This window comes from Manis pentadactyla, chromosome 10, assembly GCF_030020395.1.
Source record: "Manis pentadactyla isolate mManPen7 chromosome 10, mManPen7.hap1, whole genome shotgun sequence".
In the NCBI taxonomy this organism is placed as follows: Eukaryota; Metazoa; Chordata; class Mammalia; order Pholidota; family Manidae; genus Manis; species Manis pentadactyla.
Window position 1 is genome coordinate 8,518,768 of NC_080028.1, and position 19,564 is coordinate 8,538,331.

The following is a 19,564-nucleotide window of genomic DNA, read 5'->3' on the forward strand; positions in this document are numbered from 1 at the left end:
CCCACTACTTTATAGAGTAACACCTTAGCATGGCATTCAAGGCCCTGAACAATTTGTTTCCAAGCCACCTTTTCAATTTCCCTCTGGCTACTACCCCCACTGCTCTACATTATAGCTGGCTAAGCAATATTTCAAACACACCAAATTCTTTCATATCTCCTATCATTTTATATTGTACTTACCTGCCTACATGTTAGTATCAATAATGTGGGCTGTTACAATAATGATTGAAGGAGTAGGAACCGACAACATGTTATTTCTGTCTGCTAAGCATTTTTTTCTCCTAAGTCTTTTCCCTTCCATCCTAGTGGAATACTGACATATTCATGCAGCAAATATTAAAGCAGGGATTTAATCGTATTTTCAATTTCTAATGCATAAAATCACCTAGTTGTATGGACAAGGTCCCTTGCGATCTGACTTTCCTCTGTCTCTTTCTCTCCTCTGCTGTTTGGCTAAAAGCCTTTGCGACTGTCATACTAACTATAGTACTTGCAGTTTTATCAAGATAATAGGCTCTCTCAGCTTTCAAGCCTTTACAGTGATGTGTCCTTTGTCTTAAAGGGCCTCCTCTACTTTGTCTATCCAGTGAACTCCCTGTCATCCTTTAAGATTCGATTCAGATGTAAACTCTTCTGTGAAACCTGCCCTTAAATACTCCTTGGCAGAATTAGATGCTCTCTCCTATCTTATTACCAGTTACATATCTTGTCACAATCTCCTGTGACGGTGCCTGTCACCTCCACTAGCCTAAAATCTCATCCAGCATTTGACTGATGTTTTATCTCCGGGTCCTTACTGTGTGGCGGGGAGCCTGGCACATAGTGGGTGGTCACTGAAGATCAGCTAATTATTTCAACGACTACTGGACAGCGGTACCCGAGGCCCTTATTGGAGGCACCCCATGGCTGCTCATCACACACACTGGTCGTTTCATCTCTAGCCACTACTGGTACATTCTTCGTCCTTTTTGGTGGAAATCAGCTGCGGGTGGCGTTTCCAGTCAGTTAAAATTACACTAGTAACACAAATTGCAAAACTTAAACTTTTTTGGAAAGAGGATTAGGGCAGCACCACAGCACAACAGATTGTGAAATGAAGACATTTGCTTTCATTCCACAAGCTGGGTTATTTTAACCTGCGCATCCCTCCGGCTTGAGGTTCTAGGAGCTGCGGTCACCACACCCGAGAGAGGCCGGAAGTGAGGAAGCGGAAGTGGGGAAGGGCACGGGGGCTTGCCCTGGCCGGAGGAGGTGGGGCTGTTTGGGAGTCGCGGGTAGGAATTTGAGCGGGAAAAGACTGACGCTGGCGGCTGGACCCTCAGGTAGTAGACTCTCCTTTGCGGGTGGAGAGAGGAGGGAGGGAGGCCCGGAGGTCCTGCTCCCCTGCCTCCTGCCCCAGACCGGGGCCTCCGCTGTCTGGGTGAGGGCGGGAGGGGGACGTGGCCTGCACAGTGCGCTTGAGGGAAGGTCCCTGCTGTGTGGCGCCATCACGGCACTGCCCCATTCCAGAAGCTTCTCTCCGGCCCAGCTGCCCACTCCAGATGAATTGCAGGCTCTCGGAGGGCACTGGCTGGTCCGATTCATTCGTGTTACACGCTCCTGGGACAGAGCCTGCCTTGTACGCACTTCATCCTCAAGTGGTTCTGGGTGAATGAAGAAATGGATGCCAAGTAAAGAACCTGCCTACAGGAAGTCGATTCCCTTTCAGCTTCCATCGTTCATGTTAAAAAATTTTCCCCAAGCATCTCATTTCTTCCTTTCAACAGTCTTCCCTATATGGTGATTATTTCTTATGCTGTAGAGGAGGGAACTGAGGCCCAGAGAAGTTGTTAAGCTTTAACTAAGAAATGGCAGAGCAGGACCTCAAATCCATGTCATTATAATCCTAATTAAAGTAATTAGGTGAGGTATGTAAATGCCTGGGTATGAGTGTATTGTGAACATTCAATAAAGAGTAGCCATTTACTCTGGAGGGTGGGGACTGGTCTTGTGGACCTAGAATCTCCTAGAATGGAGACTGCCACATGGTAAACTCTGGGTTAGTGAACACATGGAGAGGCTCAAAAAAGTTGTTTTCTCCAGTGTTCTTTCCATCAAAGCAGTCATACCTCCTAATGCCATGGTGTTTTCTATGATCATTTCCCCCTAACAATCTTGACCAGAACTTATTTCCTTCCACAGTCAACATCTATAGGTTGAAACTGTGCAAAGACAAATCTGCTCTGTCCTTACAGCAGTGCCCTAAGTGCCTCTTTCCACATTCCTCTTGGCACTCAGTCACGGTAATGTGTTTGATGGCTCAGAGTGGTCCCAACATCTTACTGTGGGTATCATGTAATACATGGTATAGACACCACTCCGCCTTTCAAAAGTCCAGAGAATTTGAGTGTGAATTCTACGATGTCACTTTATAACTTAAGTGATTTCCTGTTAGGATTCAGGTAAAGTTGGCAGAGGAAGCAGTGTTGTGGAAGTGGGTAAATCTAAAAAGGAAACTAAGAGATTTTTTTATGTTTCATCTTTTGTTTATTTTGGAATTATTTAAGGGGGAAAGCTTTTTAACTAAACAGTGCTTTTTTGAATGTAGGGATCATGTTTTTTGTTATATACTCCATGAAGCCGTATAAATGGCAGGTACTCAAGAAATATTTGTTTTGGTTGATTTGAAAATATTTGTTTAAAACGGTAGAATTTTACTTAATAATTACAAGAGCTGGATTATATTTTTGAAATATCATGTTTTTAATCCAAAGCTGTAGAATCAATGAGGTTCATCCCAAAGCAGAATCATCCAGTCATTTGGTCATTCACTCAGCACCTGTTTCTTGAGTTCCTACTACATTCTAGGTACCTGTTAGGCAACAGGATTATACTGGTAGAAAAGATGGTCATGGTCCTGCTCTCAAGAAGCAGGCTGGTGGTGGAGAAAGCCAAAGAGCAAATGACAAATACATAAGTACAGATCATGTGAGTGTCATAGAGGATATAAACCAACTGCTGAGAAGGGTATGATGGAAGACATAAGTAGTTACTGTGGTGGGTGAAGGCCTCTCAGAGGGGGTGACCCGGATTTGTGACAAGGACTATCTTACTTCCCTCTGCTTCTAAGTATTCTATGAATTTGGGTAGCCAAACAATCAAAATTCAGGTGTGAATTTTAATGGGCTCTACTTGTGCCTCAGATGTCACATCACTGTAATTACAATCTCAAGTTTTTGATAGTATGAGTAAACTAAACATTTGCATGTAGTTAGGTGTCTAAAACACATAATCAACTAACATGTAATTTAATACCAATTAATCAAATTCCTTGTTACTGTGAAAATATATCAATGGTAGAATGGTGCCTTACATATTCTTTGTTCATGTCACAAAGTACTTTACGTTAGTGAATTATATTAATACATTTATCCAGATTTTCTTATTTGTGGTTTTTCTAAGAGTTAGAAATGTATTTAATTTTGGTATGTCAAGCACATCCATTATAAATGACTCTAGGATTGAAGGCTATTACTTAGATACTTTTCTGGGGCTAAAAATTCATTTAAGAAAACGTATTTTAAAATTAAAAGTGCAGACTAGAGAGTAATCCTACAAATTAGGATTTTGTTCTTCCAAAACATAGCTAGCTATCCAAACAAGAAAAAAAGATGTTTTAAAAACTACTGTTCAATTCCAGCAGATGATGATTCTAACAGGGCCTTTTTTTTTTAATAGGCTTGTGTGGAAACAAATCAATATTTGTTGCTCTAAGCCAGTTTCACAATGCACCTCTGCATTGAGTGAGTTTGGTAGAGGGGAAAAAGGACAATAAAAAAAGAAAACCCTCATGATTGAACATTTTAATAGCTTATTGAAACACATTGTAAATCTGGTTTTCACTGCAGGAATGAGTCAGATAAAAATGCCTGTATTTGAAATGTGAACAAGAGAGAAAGAAAATTGTAAAAACACAAAACTTCTCTTCTTCCTAGGATTGATGATAGTCTATTTCTGAGGAATCTTAATTAAACTGATACATTTTCTATCTTGCTTATTTGCGGTTGTGTTGTACTTTCACCAAAAAAAAAAAAGTTAATTATCTTCTTTTTTTATTTTTTAAAAAAGAAGTGATACCTCATTTAGGATGCTTCTGAAAATTTATATCTTCTGCAAATACATAGAAATTAATCAAGCCTGAGGTAGGAGTTGAGAAGGTCAAGGAAGAGAAACAAAACTAAAAATAAAAACAAAAAAACACATTTGTTAAGGATTTTAGCCTTTTCCTTTTGTACGTGTGCAGTTTCTCTAGTGAAGTCTGATTATAGATCATCAAGTCTTCCTTGGGTCTGGCTGCTTGTCAGGGCTTGAAATCAATTTAGTGCACTCTCCTGGTGGCCATCAGCAGCGAGTCACCAGGGAAATTGCAGACTAAGTGACCCCCTTAATGCAAAGTAATGAAAAAGAAGAAAGGGAAAGGTTTTGTATATACTGTGAACTGATCATTCACAAATACCATTTAAAGTTTGGGGGCTGCATGATCCCTTTTAGGTTTTCATGTGTTTTGTATCAGCCTAAATGGGCCTCTCTGTGTGTACTTGTTTTAAAATCTAACAGCTACATACTGATCACTCCAGGTTTTAGGAAAATTGTTACCTGGTATGAATCATCCTATTGACATTGTTTAGTCCTAAATTCATGCTTCCTTTTCTAAAGCCAAGTAATTTAACCTTGTGCTTAAGTTTACTCATCTTATCAGAATTAGAATATTGGTTTAGGGTACCATGAGTTAGATAAGGAGTCCACTGAGGTGCAACTGCTTGTCTTAATAGTTGATGACCCCCTTACCCCCTTTTAGATGAACAAAATTAATAAGAAGGCAGAACATAATTAGATCTGATTCTGATGACTTGTAATTCTAAAACGAATATAGCTGTAGGGTCACTTGGTGATTCTAAGACTTAATTTTCACCATCTTAATTGCTTTCAGGACAATATATTTATACATGACAACAAATCTTAAGCTTGAGATGTCAGATCAAGTTCCATTTTCTTACACTAACTTGTCCATAGTCCATGTAATGCTTTATTGTAATTTTCTTTCTAGCCAAAGAGGTTGAATGATATTTTCAGCAGCAACTTTTAGGACTAGAAGACGACCACCTATATTTCTTTAAATAATATAGGCCAGTCCCTTATGAGAGATTTTCCCATACTGATCCTAGGAACTTTTTTATAGTACCCTCAATTCTGGCTGATGTAAGTGATGGGCTGCTTTAGAAACTAAACCTAGATTTTCAGACTGACTCGGTCTTGTATAGACATTAAATATTTAACTTACATAGTTTTTTTGTGCTTTCTTCTGCAGGAAATCGATGCCTTGTCAGATGGAGATTAATCATTTGTATCTGCAAGCAGCAGAACTGGGGACAGATTACCTCTCAAGGGCTTTATAAACCAGTCACATAAACTATTCCTTTGCTCTCATCCCCATTGCACTCCAAACTTGTGTTACCTATGGCGTTCAGGAGGCAAGTGAAAAACTTTGTGAAAAATTACTCAGATGCTGAAATAAAAGTCAGGGAAGCAACTTCTAATGACCCTTGGGGCCCTTCTAGTTCTCTGATGTTAGGTATCAGTGACCTGACCTTCAACACGATATATCTCTCAGAGATTATGAGTATACTATGGCAGAGACTCAATGACCATGGGAAGAACTGGCGCCATGTGTATAAATCTCTTATGCTGATGGATTATCTAATCAAGAATGGATCAAAGAAAGTTATTCAGCATTGCAGAGAGGGGTTCTGTAATCTTCAAACACTAAAAGATTTTCAACACATAGATGAAGCTGGAAAAGACCAAGGTAACAGTGAAAGTTTACACAGTGTGCCAGTAGTGATTAGATCACTTTAAACCTGGAGCTGGGGAAAAGTCGCTCTTAAATGTATTAGCTGCCTCTCTTCTGGGACAGTTTCCAGTTACTCCTTTCTGTTGACTCTTGAGTGCTTTACAGAACAATTTCTTTTTTCAAAAGGATGTGTAAAACTAACGCACTTAAGTTCCTGATAAAGTGATACCTCATAGAAAATGAGCAAAGTGAATAAAACAGGCATGGAAATTTGGTATAATAATGTCACTGTAATTCATAATTATAATTAGACTGGAATTTAGTTATAAATGTAAGGAAGTGTTTCCAAAGACTATGGAATCTTCAAAGACTAGATGGAAGTAGTTATAGAAATATAAAAAGTCAGATCATAAAATAATTTTGGGAGGGTGGAGGAGGAGGTAATTGGGGAAAGGGTACATAGAATACTGAGCTGAGATGATTCAGTAGGACCAGATATCCTCCAGTGGTAAAAGAATTAGCACTTCCTCCCCATCTAATATAAAATTATAATTTGAGTTTCAAGTGAATAGTCTTATGAATCATGAGAAGAAGATAAAATTCAGTGCAGTCCTCTGTGTTAAGTATACGTTTTTAAAAAAAGAAGGTTTTTTAGAGCAGTTTTGGGCTTACAGGAAAATTATGCAGAAAATAGAGTTCCCGCATTCCCTTTCCCGCCCACGCATGGTTTCTCCTATTGCCATCTTGCCTTAGTGCGGGACATTGTACGAACTTTGATGCGTTCTTATTAACTAAAGTCCTGAGTTTACATTAGGGTTCACTCATTGTGTTCCACAGTCCTGGATTTTGAAAATGTCTGTATCTACCGTTCCAGTATCATAGAGAAGAGTTTCACTGCCTTGAAAATGCCCTGTGTTCCACCTATTCATCCTTCTCCTTCTGCCCCAAACCCTTGGCAGCCGCTGAACTTTTTATTGTTTCTCTAGTTTTGCCTTTATGTCATGTTATTAGAAGGTCATATAGTTGGAATCATACAGTATGTATGATTTTTTCCAGACTGCTTTTTTTAACTTAACAATATGCACTTGAGATTCCTCCATGTAGTTTTATAGCCTGAGAGCTCATTTTTTCCCACTTCACTTTTTAAAAACAGCTTTTTGTGATATAATTCACATACCATACAATTCACCCACTTAAATTATGTAATCTTGTGGTTTGGGATATATTACTAATTTTTTAAGTTGTGATAAATATATATAGCATAAAATGTACCACTTTCCATGGCATTAATTTCATTCACAGTGTTGCACAGCCATCACCACTGTCTATTTACAAAACTTTTCATCATCCCAGAGAGAAACACTGTAACCATTAAGCAATAACTCTCTTCTAAACCTCTAGTCTACTTTCTGTCTCTATGAATGTGCCTATTCTGGGTACCTCATATAAGTGGAATCATATAGAATTTGCCCTTTTCTGTCTGCCTTATTTCATATACCTCCAGGTTCATCCATGTTATAGGATGTATCAGTACTTTATTCCTTTTAAAGCTGAATAATATTCCATTGTAAGTATGTACTATACTTTGTGTATTCATTCATCTATTGATGGATTCTTGGGTTGTCTCCACCTTTGAGTTATTGTGAATAATGCTACAGTGAATATTAGAATACAAGTATCAGTTGAGTCCCTGCTTTCAACTCTTCTGGGTGTATACTTGGGAGAGGAACGGCTGGATCATACGGCAATTCATGTTCAGCTTTCTGAGGAACCACTAACCTGTTTTCCTTAGCAGCTGCAGCATTTTACACTCCCACTAGCAGTGTAAGAGGGGCCCTATTTCTCCACATTCTTGTCAACACTTGTTATTGTCCATCTTTTGATTATATTCATCCTAGTGGATGTGGAGTTATATCTCATTGTGGTTTTGATTTACATTTCCCTGAGGACTGATGATGTTGAGCATTTTTTCATGTCCTTTTGGGCCATTTTTATATCTTCTTTGGAGAAATGTCTGTTCAAATCCTTTGTCCATTATTAACTGCGTTATTTTTTTTGTATCATTGAATTTTAAAAGTATATATTCTGGATACAAGACTTTTATCACATGATTTGCAAATATCTTCTCCCATTCTATAGGTTGTCGTTTTACTTTCTTGATTAAATTTTGATGAAGTCCAATTAATCTGTTTTTCCTTTGGTTGCTTGTGCTTTAAGTTCATATGTAAGAAATCATTGCATAATCTAAGGTCACAAAGAGTTATACCTGTGTTTTCTTCCAAGAGTTTTATAGTTTTAACTCTTATATTGAGATATTGGATCTAAATTGAGTTCATTTTTGTATATGGTGTGAGGTAGAGGCCCAACCTCAATCTTTTGCATGTGAATATCTAGTTATCTACTATTCTTTTACCCTTGAATTATATTGGCATCCTTATAAAAATCGACTGACCATAGATTTGTGGGTTTATTTTTGTACTTCCAATTCTGTTCCATTGATCTATGTCTATTCTTATATCAGTGCCATGTTATTTTGATTATTGTAGCTTTGTAGTAAGTTTTGAAATAAAGATGTGTGATAAAGTCCTTTGTTCTTTTTTCAATATTGTTTTGGCTATTCTAGGTCCCTTCATTTCTACAGCAAGTTTAGGATCAGTTTGTCAATTTCTGCCAAAAAGGCAGCTAGAATTTTGATTGAGATTGCATTGAATCTGTAGATCAATTTTGAGAATATTGCCATTTTGACAGTATCAATTTCTCCAATCCATGAACACAGAATGACTTTCCTTTTGTGTAGATCTTTCATTTCTTTCATAAATGTTTTGTAGTTTTCAGTGTACAAGTCTTTCACTTTTGTTAAATTTATTCTTAAGTATTTTATTCTCTTTGATGCTATTACAAGTGGAATTGTTTTCTTAATTTCATTTTCAGATTGTTCATTGCTATGGTATACAAATACAACTGATCAGCTGATTTTTGTATACTGATCTTATATCTTGCTACTTTGCTAAACATGTTCATTAGCTGTAATAGTTCCCCCCCTTTTTTTGGTAGATTCCTTAGGATTTCCTGCATGCAAGATCATATCATCTGCAAATAGGGGTAGTTTACTTAGTCCTTTCTAATCTGGAGACTCATTTCTTCTTCTTGCTTAATTGCTCTGGCTAAAACTTCCTGTACAATGTGAATAGAAGTGGGGAGAGCAGATATTCTTGTCTGTTCCTGATCTTAAAAGGAAAGCTTTCAGTCTGTTACCATCAAGTATGATGTTAGGTGTGGATTTTTCGTAGATGCTGTTTATCAGGTTGACAAAGTCTATTCCTAGTTCATTGAGAGTATCAGGAAAAGGTGTCGATTTTTTGTCAATTTTTCTTTTACATCTATTGAGGTAATTATGTGTTTTCTCCCCCTTTATTCTACAAATATGGGGTATTACGTTGATAAATTTCCATATGTGAACCAACCTTGCATTCCTAGCATAAATCTCACTTCGTCATGATGGCTATCCTCTCTACTTTTTAAGTGTTTATCTTAGGTCAGGTTTGAGGCTTAAGGTTGAAATTGAAGAAAATATTCTTGGGTTTTGATAATGCTGTGCTTCTTAATCCAGAAATTGTAAAGGTATCATCTTCTGTGTGGATTAAATTTATTATCAAAGATTAAAATACTAATTAAAAGTTTTCATTCCTGAGGGGTTAAAAAAGACATATTTTTTTGGATAATAGTGAATGAAATATAATCATACTTGTACCTTACAGAGCAGCTATTTTATCACTGTATTAAGCACTATGGTAATTTTTTTTTAAGTGGGAAAAGAGGATCAGCCCCTGGTTTAAGTGTTTATGAGATATTTTGAGAGATAAAATAGATAGGCACACAGTTATAAGCATACAAACATTCATTTATACCTTTTATATGTAAAAGGCATGGTGTAGATGGACATGTTTAAAACCACTATCATAAAGGTCTTTCAGATTTCCTAACAGTTGAGATTAGAATCAAAGAAGTAAATAGAAGTATACTATGTTGGACTTTGTAAATACTCTTGGTGCCTTTGTTAGCACCAAGAAAGCAAGAAAAATGCAAGTTAGAACTGAATTGTCAACAAAAGCATAGTATATTAATTTATTTATTATGGAAGGTATATTATATTAGTTCCTGATTGATAGCATTGGCACACAATAGTAATTTATTTAATAAATACTAATTAATGAAAATTGATTCCACTGGGGGAAATATTTATTTCATCTTTATCATTTATACATTTCTCTTTTTGCACTTATTCCCTAATGAATGTAACATATTAGAATAATAGTTCTTAGCATAATAATTTAATTTATACATTAATAAATGTATATGTATTGGGATTGGGGGTGGATGCAAGCACAAAAATTTGTTACCGATGGGGTGTGCAGTCAAAATAGCTTGGAAACCACTGGGTCTCAGGATATAGTCAGGCCCCTTAGCATGTTACTGACTTACCTTTTTACTCTTATTTTCTTAGTTTTCAATCTAGCACGTTGCATCACCATGCATTCCTAATATATTGTTTGCTTACATAGCTCTGTGCTTGTACTTAAGATGTTTCTTCTTCCCTGTAATATTCATTCCTTGCTATTTTCAAATCCTAGTGACTTTTCCTCTGTACCCCCTCTCTCTTCTTTTCCTCACTGGGCAGAATTAATTGCTGCAACACTTTACTTATAATATCAGTGTTGCATTTTTTACAGTGTATTTTATCTATTATATATATACACATATCTCCTTAACTAGATTCTGAGAGTTTATACCATTTGTTAACCAACTTTTTATCATGAGGCCTTGGCATATACTAGACAATGAGTAAATTTTCATTAAATGGAAGTCATAAAGCAAGAGACTTGAGGAAAGAAATGTGATCATTGAAAAACTACTTGATAAGAACGATTCTGTTGAATCAGAGAAGAAAGCAAGCAGAGAGCAGGACTGTACTGAGAAGTTCACGACAGAGGAGCCTGTAGTGGTCCCAGTGATCTCTAGCCGGATCCTGCCTAGATACAGGTTATCAGGAAGAGACAAAGAAAAAGGGTAAATGTAGAAGACATTCTTTTTCTAAAAAATGTGTATTTTTGCTTTCTTGATCGGTCTTAACACTTGCCATTCCTTTTGCCTGGTGTGCTTGTCCCCAGATACCTGCTTTCTCACCTCCTTCAGATCCCTGCCCGGAAAGCCTTCCTAATGAGGCCTTCTAGATGTACCCTAGTTACAGAAAAGCCGCCCGCTGCACTGTTTGCACTGCTGTGCCCTAGCCACCTTCTCTGTTTTATTTTCTTCACAGCCTTTCTTATCTGACATAGCCTATATTTTATTATTTGTTTTGTCTATCTCTTTCAGTTAGAACATAAGTTTTATGAGGGCAGGGACACTTTCTGTTTTGTCCATATTCTGTCTCTATCATTACAATAGTGCCTATCACAGAGTACCTGCTCAGTAATTAATAATACCAATACTGTAGGGGGAAAAAGTTGAGAAAACAAGTCAGAAAAAAATGGGGAAACACAGAAGAAACTTATTTTCAAATAGTATGTTAACATTTTCAAATAATTTTTTAATACACTTTTCTTCAACCTCAGTGTGTTTTTCATGACAGCCTTTCAGGTGAAGTAAATTTAAAACAATGAGTCTAATTGTTAATAAACTTCAATACATTTATTTATTACTTACTATTATTATTTACTAATTCATAATGAATATATTATTTTCCCTGTATTTCCAGACTTTTGGGACACAGGATTGTGTTTATTGTGAAGTTTTTTAGGTTAACAATTAGACACTTTCTTTAAGTTTAGAGGTACTTCACTTTAAACAGTGCCTAGAATCTATAGAAAAACATATCATTTGAAAATTTAGCTGACATACTGTTTAAAAATAACTGTTCTGTACAACTGTTTGGACCCCCTATATTAGCAAACACATTAAATGCTGAACACTTTGCATATATTAACTCATTTAGTCTTCACAATAACCTTTGAGATAGGTTGTGGGATCAGCCCCACTTTTCCAATGAGGAAACTAAGGTACAAAGAGGTTGAGGAATCAGTTCACACAAGTAGTGGCAGAGCCCAGATTACAATCCAGGCATTTGGCTCCAGAATCCATGTTCTTAACTTCTACAATCCTTAACTTCTACAATATGTTGTGGAATGATGGAATGATGAATGACTGATGCTTTCCCCATCCTGATCATGCTGTTGTTCATGCCTCTCCTCCATCCTGTTGACATGTGTCATGTGTCCAGGTTTGACCAAGCATTTAACTACTTACAGATAGCAGGATGGAGCAGAACTGAGCTCCTCTGTTCACCAATCAGGGACAGGAAATGAGAAGTTTATCCTTTTTTGGATCTGTTTCAGAGTTATTTAGGACAAAGATAGTACAACAATTGTATACCTTATGCTTTTTACTTGTTGCTCTCATGGCTAAAAAAAAAATCCTTACTCAAGTCTAACTAATATGATGGCCTTAGGCAAATAGCTAGATAAGAGTTGGGATGGCTGGGCCAGTTTCTTTTCAGTTTAGGGCCCATTACAGGTTAGGTTCAAACTCATCAGAAAGGGTGTCATGTTCCTGCAGATGACTCGGGGTCTCCAACTGATAGTTCTAAATCTTCCTGACATTCTCAGGAAGAATGTACCATTCTCTCTGTCAGAGCACATTTATATACATGTCTGTGTCCCTTGCAAAATTGTGAATTTCTTAAGAGCAAGAACAGTGTCCCTTGCACTTAGTACATTGCCTGGGAATAGAATCACCCAAAAGACATTTGATGAATGCATAATTAATACCTTTATATTTTTACACTTTTAGCAAATTTATACCAATTAACTTTCTTTTAGGAGTATAAAAAATATAAATGTTATAGTTGACTCCTTTGATAATTATTTCCATTTCTTTACTATAAATTATTTTTTAAAGTAGATTTTTAATGTTGACAGTGCTTTGTTGAGGTATAATTTATATATATAAAATGCATAGATCTTAAGTATACAGTTTGGTGCATATTGGTAAATGTGACCATCACCCATATCAAGATTAAGAACATTTCCGTCATCCTAGAAAGTTCTTTCACCTCCTTTCTGGTCAATCCTCCCTCCTCTCTAGAGGCAGCTACTATTTTGATTTCTTTTACCATATAAATTAGTTGCATTTGTTCTTGAAATTCATGTAAATGGAAGCATATTGTATGTGTTTTTTGTTTCTGGCTCCTTTCTCTCAGCATAATGTTTTGAGACTCATTCACGTTGTTACATGTATCAGTGGTGTCATTGCTATTTATTGCTGAGTCATACATATTCCATTACATTGAACAGACCACAGTTTGCCAACCCATCTTCTGTTGATGGATATTTGGGCTGTGTATAGTTCTTAGCTATTATGAATAAAGCTGTTATGAACTTTTTTGTCTAAGTCCTTTTGAGGCCATGTGAATTAAGTTCTCCTGGGCATATACTTAGGGGTGGAACTTCTGGGTTATAGGACAGGTATATATTTAACTGAAGTTTTCTAAAGTAATTTTTACCATTCATACTCCTGCAGTCAGTATTTGAGTCTGTTGTTCCACATCCTTGTCAGTACTTGTTATTTTTAAGTTAGCCATTCTGATTGGATGTGTAGTGTTTTCTTGATTTGTGCATTTCCCTGTACAGTTGTTGAATGCCTTTTTCTGCATTTTTGGCCATAGGGGCTTTTAACTATTGAAGTTTCTGCCCAAATTGTAATTAAAAATTTGTTTTTCCTCATTTTAAATTTAATTTGTAGGAGTTCTTCATAGATCCTGAATATGAGTCCTTAGTTAGATATATGTATTACAAATATTTTCTCCAAGTTTCTGCTTATCTTTTCACTTTCTTAATGTTATCTTTTGATGAAGTCCATTTTGTTTTTTGTTTTTATGGTTAATTTCTTTTGTGCCTTGCCTAAGAAATTTGATGACTGCAAGACCATGAAGGAAGTCGTCTATTTTCTTTAGACATTTTATAGTTTTAGCCGGGCCTGTGATTGACCTGGAATTAGCTTCTGTGTATATAATGAGGTAAAGTTCATTCTTTTCTATATGGATCTAGTTGTTTGAGCATTACTGGATTTTAATAATAGAGCATTTCCATGTATCTCACTTGATCCTTACAACATCTTCTGATGAATGAAGATATGTATTATCTCTCTTACAGGGATGAGGGGTGAACACTCAGATTAAGTTTCTTAAGTAACGTTGCACAGCTAATTAATGGCTAAACATGATTAAAACTCATCTATCCTCCTGTTATTTAGTTCTATTTTTTATTATACTACACAGCCTCTCCTAATTAAGCTCTTAAAAATATCCTAACAAAGTTTTATTGCACTACTAGAAGGAACTTAATTAAAATTGTCTGAAAAATACCAATTGAATGTTTCATACCATCAAATTATTTATTTACACAAATTGTGGTATTTTCTTTATAAAACCAATTCAGGTTCTCAGAAACATATGCATTGTAGGTTTATGTACTATTTTATTCTCAATTAAGTCTTGAAATTGCAGTTAATTTCACTTAAATGGGCCATTTTGTATATATACACATACTTAAATTATTTTATTCTCAATTAAGTTCTTGAAATTGCAGTTGATTTCACTCAAATGGGCCATTTTGTATATACATATACACATATTTAAATTAAGGAGAGATTTCTTTTAAAAGGTGCATTTTAAAAAGACAAATTTTCAGTGTTAAAAAGTTATGTTAAGCTATCTTACTGGAAGAACGAGGCATTGGTGACATTACTGCCATTTTATTTTCTGCTATCATTATCAGTCATCCAATTTAGAAAATTAGATACCTCACATATATATCTATGGCTAATTTTGTAAAGGCTGCCTCTCTGTGTGTCCCCCAAAACTGGAGGATGAACCCTTACGGATCACCTACCTATTTGCTCACCAAAGTTTGAATGTCTTGGAATAAGAACTAAGCCTTTTAAGCCATAGTTAAGAGATACAAATTAAAATGTAAAAGGCAAGTTCTCTGGAAGGTGTAAGAAATTTATTTATATTTACCGTATTTTATAAATGGCTAAAATCAGTTTTTTGAGAGAGAGGTTGTTTTTTGATTTCAGGTTCTTAGAAGGGGAGAAAACACCAGGTATTTGGGCCATGAAAGGGTTTTGAGAGGGAGGGAGCCTGGATAAGTAGGAAAGAAAGGAATGATTGGACATTTTAAGACAACTGAAGAATCAAATAAGCCAAGATATCTGGGAAGAATAAGTACAAGAGAAAAAAAATATTTAAAAAATTAGTTTAGATGTGGGTTAGCCATGCTAAGGCTCTGAACACTGAATAACTAAAATTTGGGGGTATTCTTTTACAGAAGGGACTGAATGGGGGGTGGTAGGAGGCAGCTCCTGAGTAATGTGATATAGTGGCTGAGGATTGTGGGAAAAAGAATCTAGTTTTGAAATATATGAGATTCAATTTCTTTTCTACAGCCGTCAGACAGCAGTAGTCAAAATTCTCTAATCACCGAACCCAACTGATAGATATGGTAGTGGATTTTGTTCATTTACAGAGAGATGGGTTAATTCATACAAGGCTGCTGAGTTCATTTATAGCTCACATGAGTAAATGTGATTTCTTGCAACAAACATTTTTATAGTCTTGATGAACAAATGAATTTCCTTGAACAAATATATATTATAGGCCTTGGGTCATGGTAAGCCCATTCTGTTATTGTTAAAAGTTGTAGTTAAAACTTTTATTACTGTGAGTTGAAACACAATCTCTCTTCATGTATTGCTTGGTTTCTGTTTTAATTTGTTCATTGATCCAGTGATTATTTAGAAACATGTTTAGCCTCCATATATGTGTAGCCTTTTTTGTGCTCTTTGTGTAATTTATTTCCAGTTTCATACCATTGTGGTCTGAGAAGCTGCTTGATACATTTTCAATCTTTTTTAATTTATTGAGGGCATAATTTAATTTTATGTGATCTCTTCTGGAGAACATTCCATGTACACTTGAGAAAAATGTGTATCTAGCTGCTTTTGGGTGGAATATTCTGTAAATATCTATTAAGGTCATTTGATTTAATGTTTTCTTCAGTGTCTCTGTTTCCATATTTATTTTCTATCTGGTTGATACGTCTATTGATGTGAGTGGTAATATTAAAGTCTCCTAAAATGAATGAGTTGCAGTCTATTTCCCCCTTTAACTCTGTTAGTATTTTTTTTACATATTTAGGTTCTCCTATGTTGGGTGCATAGGTATTTATAATGGTTATATCCTCTTGTTGGACTGACCCCTTTTTTGTTATGTAATGTCCTTCTTTGTCTCTTCTTACTTTCTTTGTTTTGAAGTCTATTTTCTCTGATAAAGGTACTGTTACTCCTGCTTTTTTCTCCCTATTATTTGCATGTAATATCTTTTTCCATCCCTCCACTTTTAGTCTGCTTATGTCTTTGGGTCTGAAATGAGTCTCTTGTAGGCAGCATATAGATAGATGGTCTTGTTTATTTATCCATTCTGCCACTCTGTCTTTTGAATGGTGCAGTCAGTCCATTTACATTTAAGGTAAATTTGATTGATAGGTATGTACTTATTGCCATTTTATTATTTTCTGGTTATTTTTATAGCTCTTCTCTGTTCCTTTCTTCCTCTCTTATACTCTTCTCTTATTTGATGATTTTCTTTAGTGTTGTGATTGGATTTCTTTTTTTTTAATTTTTTGTGTATCTATCATAGGCTTTAGATTTGTGGTTACCATAGGTTCAAGGATAGCTTCCTAACTGCATAACAGTCTATATTAAGTTGACGATCACAGTATTTCAAACACAGTCTAAAAGTACTACTTTATTCTTCTTTCTCCTCCACACTTTATGTATCCAGTGTCATAGTCTACATTTTTTTGTGTATCCCATTTTTTGTGTGTGTGTATACACTCAAAAAATTTTGTGTATAGTTGGTTTTACTATTTTTGTTTTAATTTCATACTTACTGAGTAAGTAATTGATCTACTCCCTTTACTGTGGGTTTATTTTCACTAGTGGAAAGTATTTACGCTTAAGGACATTTTTATTTACTGAGGTCCCTTTAACATACCTTTAATGCTAGTTTAGTGGTTATAAATTCCTTCAGCCTTTGTTTATCTGTGAAATGGTTAATCTCTCCTTCAGATTTGAATGCTAACCTTGCTGGGTAGAGGATTCTTGGTTGAAGGCCCTTCTGTTCCAATACATTAAATATTCATGCCACTCCCTCTGGCCTATAAAGTTTCTGCTAAGAAGTCTGCTGATAGCCTGATGGGGTTTCCCTTATAAGTAATTTTTTTTTTCTCTCTTTGGCTGCTTTCAGTACCCTCTCCTTATCCTTAATCTTTGCCATTTTAATTATTGTATGTCTTGGTGTTGTCTTGCTGGGGTTCTTTTTGTTAGGGGCTTTCTGCGCTTCCATGCCCTGAGTGTCTATTGCTTTCCCCAGATTGGGGAAGTTTTCAGCAATTATTTCCTCAAAGAAATCTTCTAGCCCTTTGTCTCTCTCTTCTCCTTCTGGTGCCCCTCTTTAATGTGAATATTGTTTTGTTTGGAGTAGTCACACAGCTCTGTTAACATTCTTTCAATTCCTAGAGGTTCTTTTTTCTCTCTGTTCCTCTGCTTCGTTTTGTTCCTGTTCTTTAATATCCATCTCATTGATTGTTTCCTTTACTTGCAGCAATATGTTATTCATTCCCTCCATTGTATTTTTCATTTCAGTTACTGTTTTCTTTAGCTCTGAGTAGTTCTTTTTCAACTGTTCTCTCTCTTTGTTGAAGTCCTCCCTGAGATCTTCTGTACTTTTCTGCAGATCAGTGAGCATATTTATGACTGTAACTTTGAAATTATCAAGAAGGTTGGTGAATTGCATTTCATTTAGACCTCTTTCTGGTGTCTTGTCCTATAGTTTTGTCTGGAACATATTCCTCTGCCTCTTCGTTTTGTTGGGTTTCTTTATTTCTTCCTTTGTATCAGATGGATTTGCTATGCTTCCTGGTCTAGAGAGTAATGACTTTATGAAGAAGGCATCCTGTGGTGCCCAGAAACTCAAGACTATTTCCTCTCCAGTGCCTGGTTCTCCTTTGCTGTGGAGTCCCAGTTGCTGTTGGTGGGCAATGGGGGGACTGCCTTTCTGTCTGTCTTCTGGCAGTGGTCTATCTCAGTCCACTGAGGCTGGCAGTTTGCCTCAGCTGGCCCTTTGTGATCAGAGCAGTGGTTTCTGCTGGGATTGCTGTGGGCAGGGCCACCCTCTGCCTTCCCTGCAGCAATGGCAAAGCTGCTAGGTTAACAGATGGGCAGGCGGTCATGCAGCTCTGGGGCAGTCTCATGGTGGCAGTGGGATGAATGGCACCAGGTTTGACCACCTCCCTGTGAGGGAGAAGGCATGCTGGGAGCTGGCTCCTGCAGGCACCTCCCCAATTGGGCCAAGACAGGGCTGAGAAAGCTGGAAGAAATTCCCTCTGCCTGCCAGGCAGCAAAGTCTGATGCTGCAGGGCCAAGTGGGCTGTCACACCAGTGGTGCACAGGGAAGCGCCTCAGGACTGAGCAGTCAGTGAGGGGGATGGAGTGTCTGGGGCTCCTGAGAATGGCTGACCTGTTGGGCCAAGAAAGGGCTGGGGAGGTATTGCCCACCTGCCCTTTCTCCTGCAGAGAACTCCATCCAAACCTTGCCTGCCTGGCACCCCTCCCACTGCTGGTAAATCTTTCAAACTGCCACCTCTGTGTTGGGTTTCAGCAGGATGGTGGAGCGTGCCTGTACTCCATAAGCAGCTGGGAGTCTCAGGCTCCCAGAGTGTTCCAGTTGTCCCTGGTGTCCAGCCCTGCCAATCACCAGAACCCAACGCCTTATGGACCCGTGAGTCCAGAGCAGATCTCCAGGGCCAGGTGTGCAGAGTTCCTGAATACCTGTCTCTTCCCTGTTCCATTCCTCTTCCTCCCACCTGTGGGCTGGGATGGGGGAACGACTTGGGTTCTGCTCCATTGTAGCTCTGCCACTTTACCCCTCTCTGTATGGTCCTGTCTTCACCAGGTATAGGTGGTCTGGTGACTTCAGGTTGTTTTCAGGGTTAGTTGTATTTGCTGTAATTGCTTCCTTGGTGTGTGTGTGGGAGGTTTCCAGCTTGCCTTCCTACTCTTCCTTCTTTATTCCTCTCTGGATTTCTTTCCTATTTTCTACAAAGTGCTGTGGCCTGACCTTTCTGGTGCTGCAGATTGCTACCTAGGGGAGGAGTCCTAGTGTTTCTGGGAGAAATCCATCATTGCAGCTGGCTTTCTGCTTCATGTACCTGCTTGTCCTTTGAACTATTGCAGCTTCCCTCAAATCCCACCAATCCATGCAGACTCCAAATAGAATATTCCACATCTGTCCCATAATTCCTAGTTCTAACTTTTTATTAGGGGTGTTGTAAGAAATTATTTCAGGCCAAGAAGCTTTCTAAGGCAGCTGAGCCATAAATTGGCACTCAATATCCTTCCTCATCTAGTTCCATTTGCCCTAGGTCAAGGAGAAAATTGAGACTTTTTGGAAAGTTACTTCTTTATCATCAGTTCATTCACTCAGTTAATATTTATTGAGCATCTCTTATATGCCAGTCATTCTTCCAGACACTGAAGGTACCAGGTGAATGAGATTCTCTGACCTCATGGAGCTTGTATTCTAGGTGAAGAAACCAACAGTAAACAAGAAAACAAA

General features: G+C 37.2%; 1 protein-coding gene across 1 annotated transcript in view; it reads left to right on the top strand.

Annotated features, from left to right (window-relative positions):
• Window positions 1-5,498: 5,498 nt before the first annotated feature.
• The window catches only part of ENTHD1 (ENTH domain containing 1), a 105,181-nt gene continuing 91,115 nt past the window's right edge, over window positions 5,499-19,564 (top strand). Inside the window, exon 1 of the mRNA XM_057486346.1 lies at window positions 5,499-5,847. Within this exon, the coding sequence (XP_057342329.1) occupies window positions 5,499-5,847 (349 nt within the window). The remainder of the gene's footprint in view (window positions 5,848-19,564) is intronic.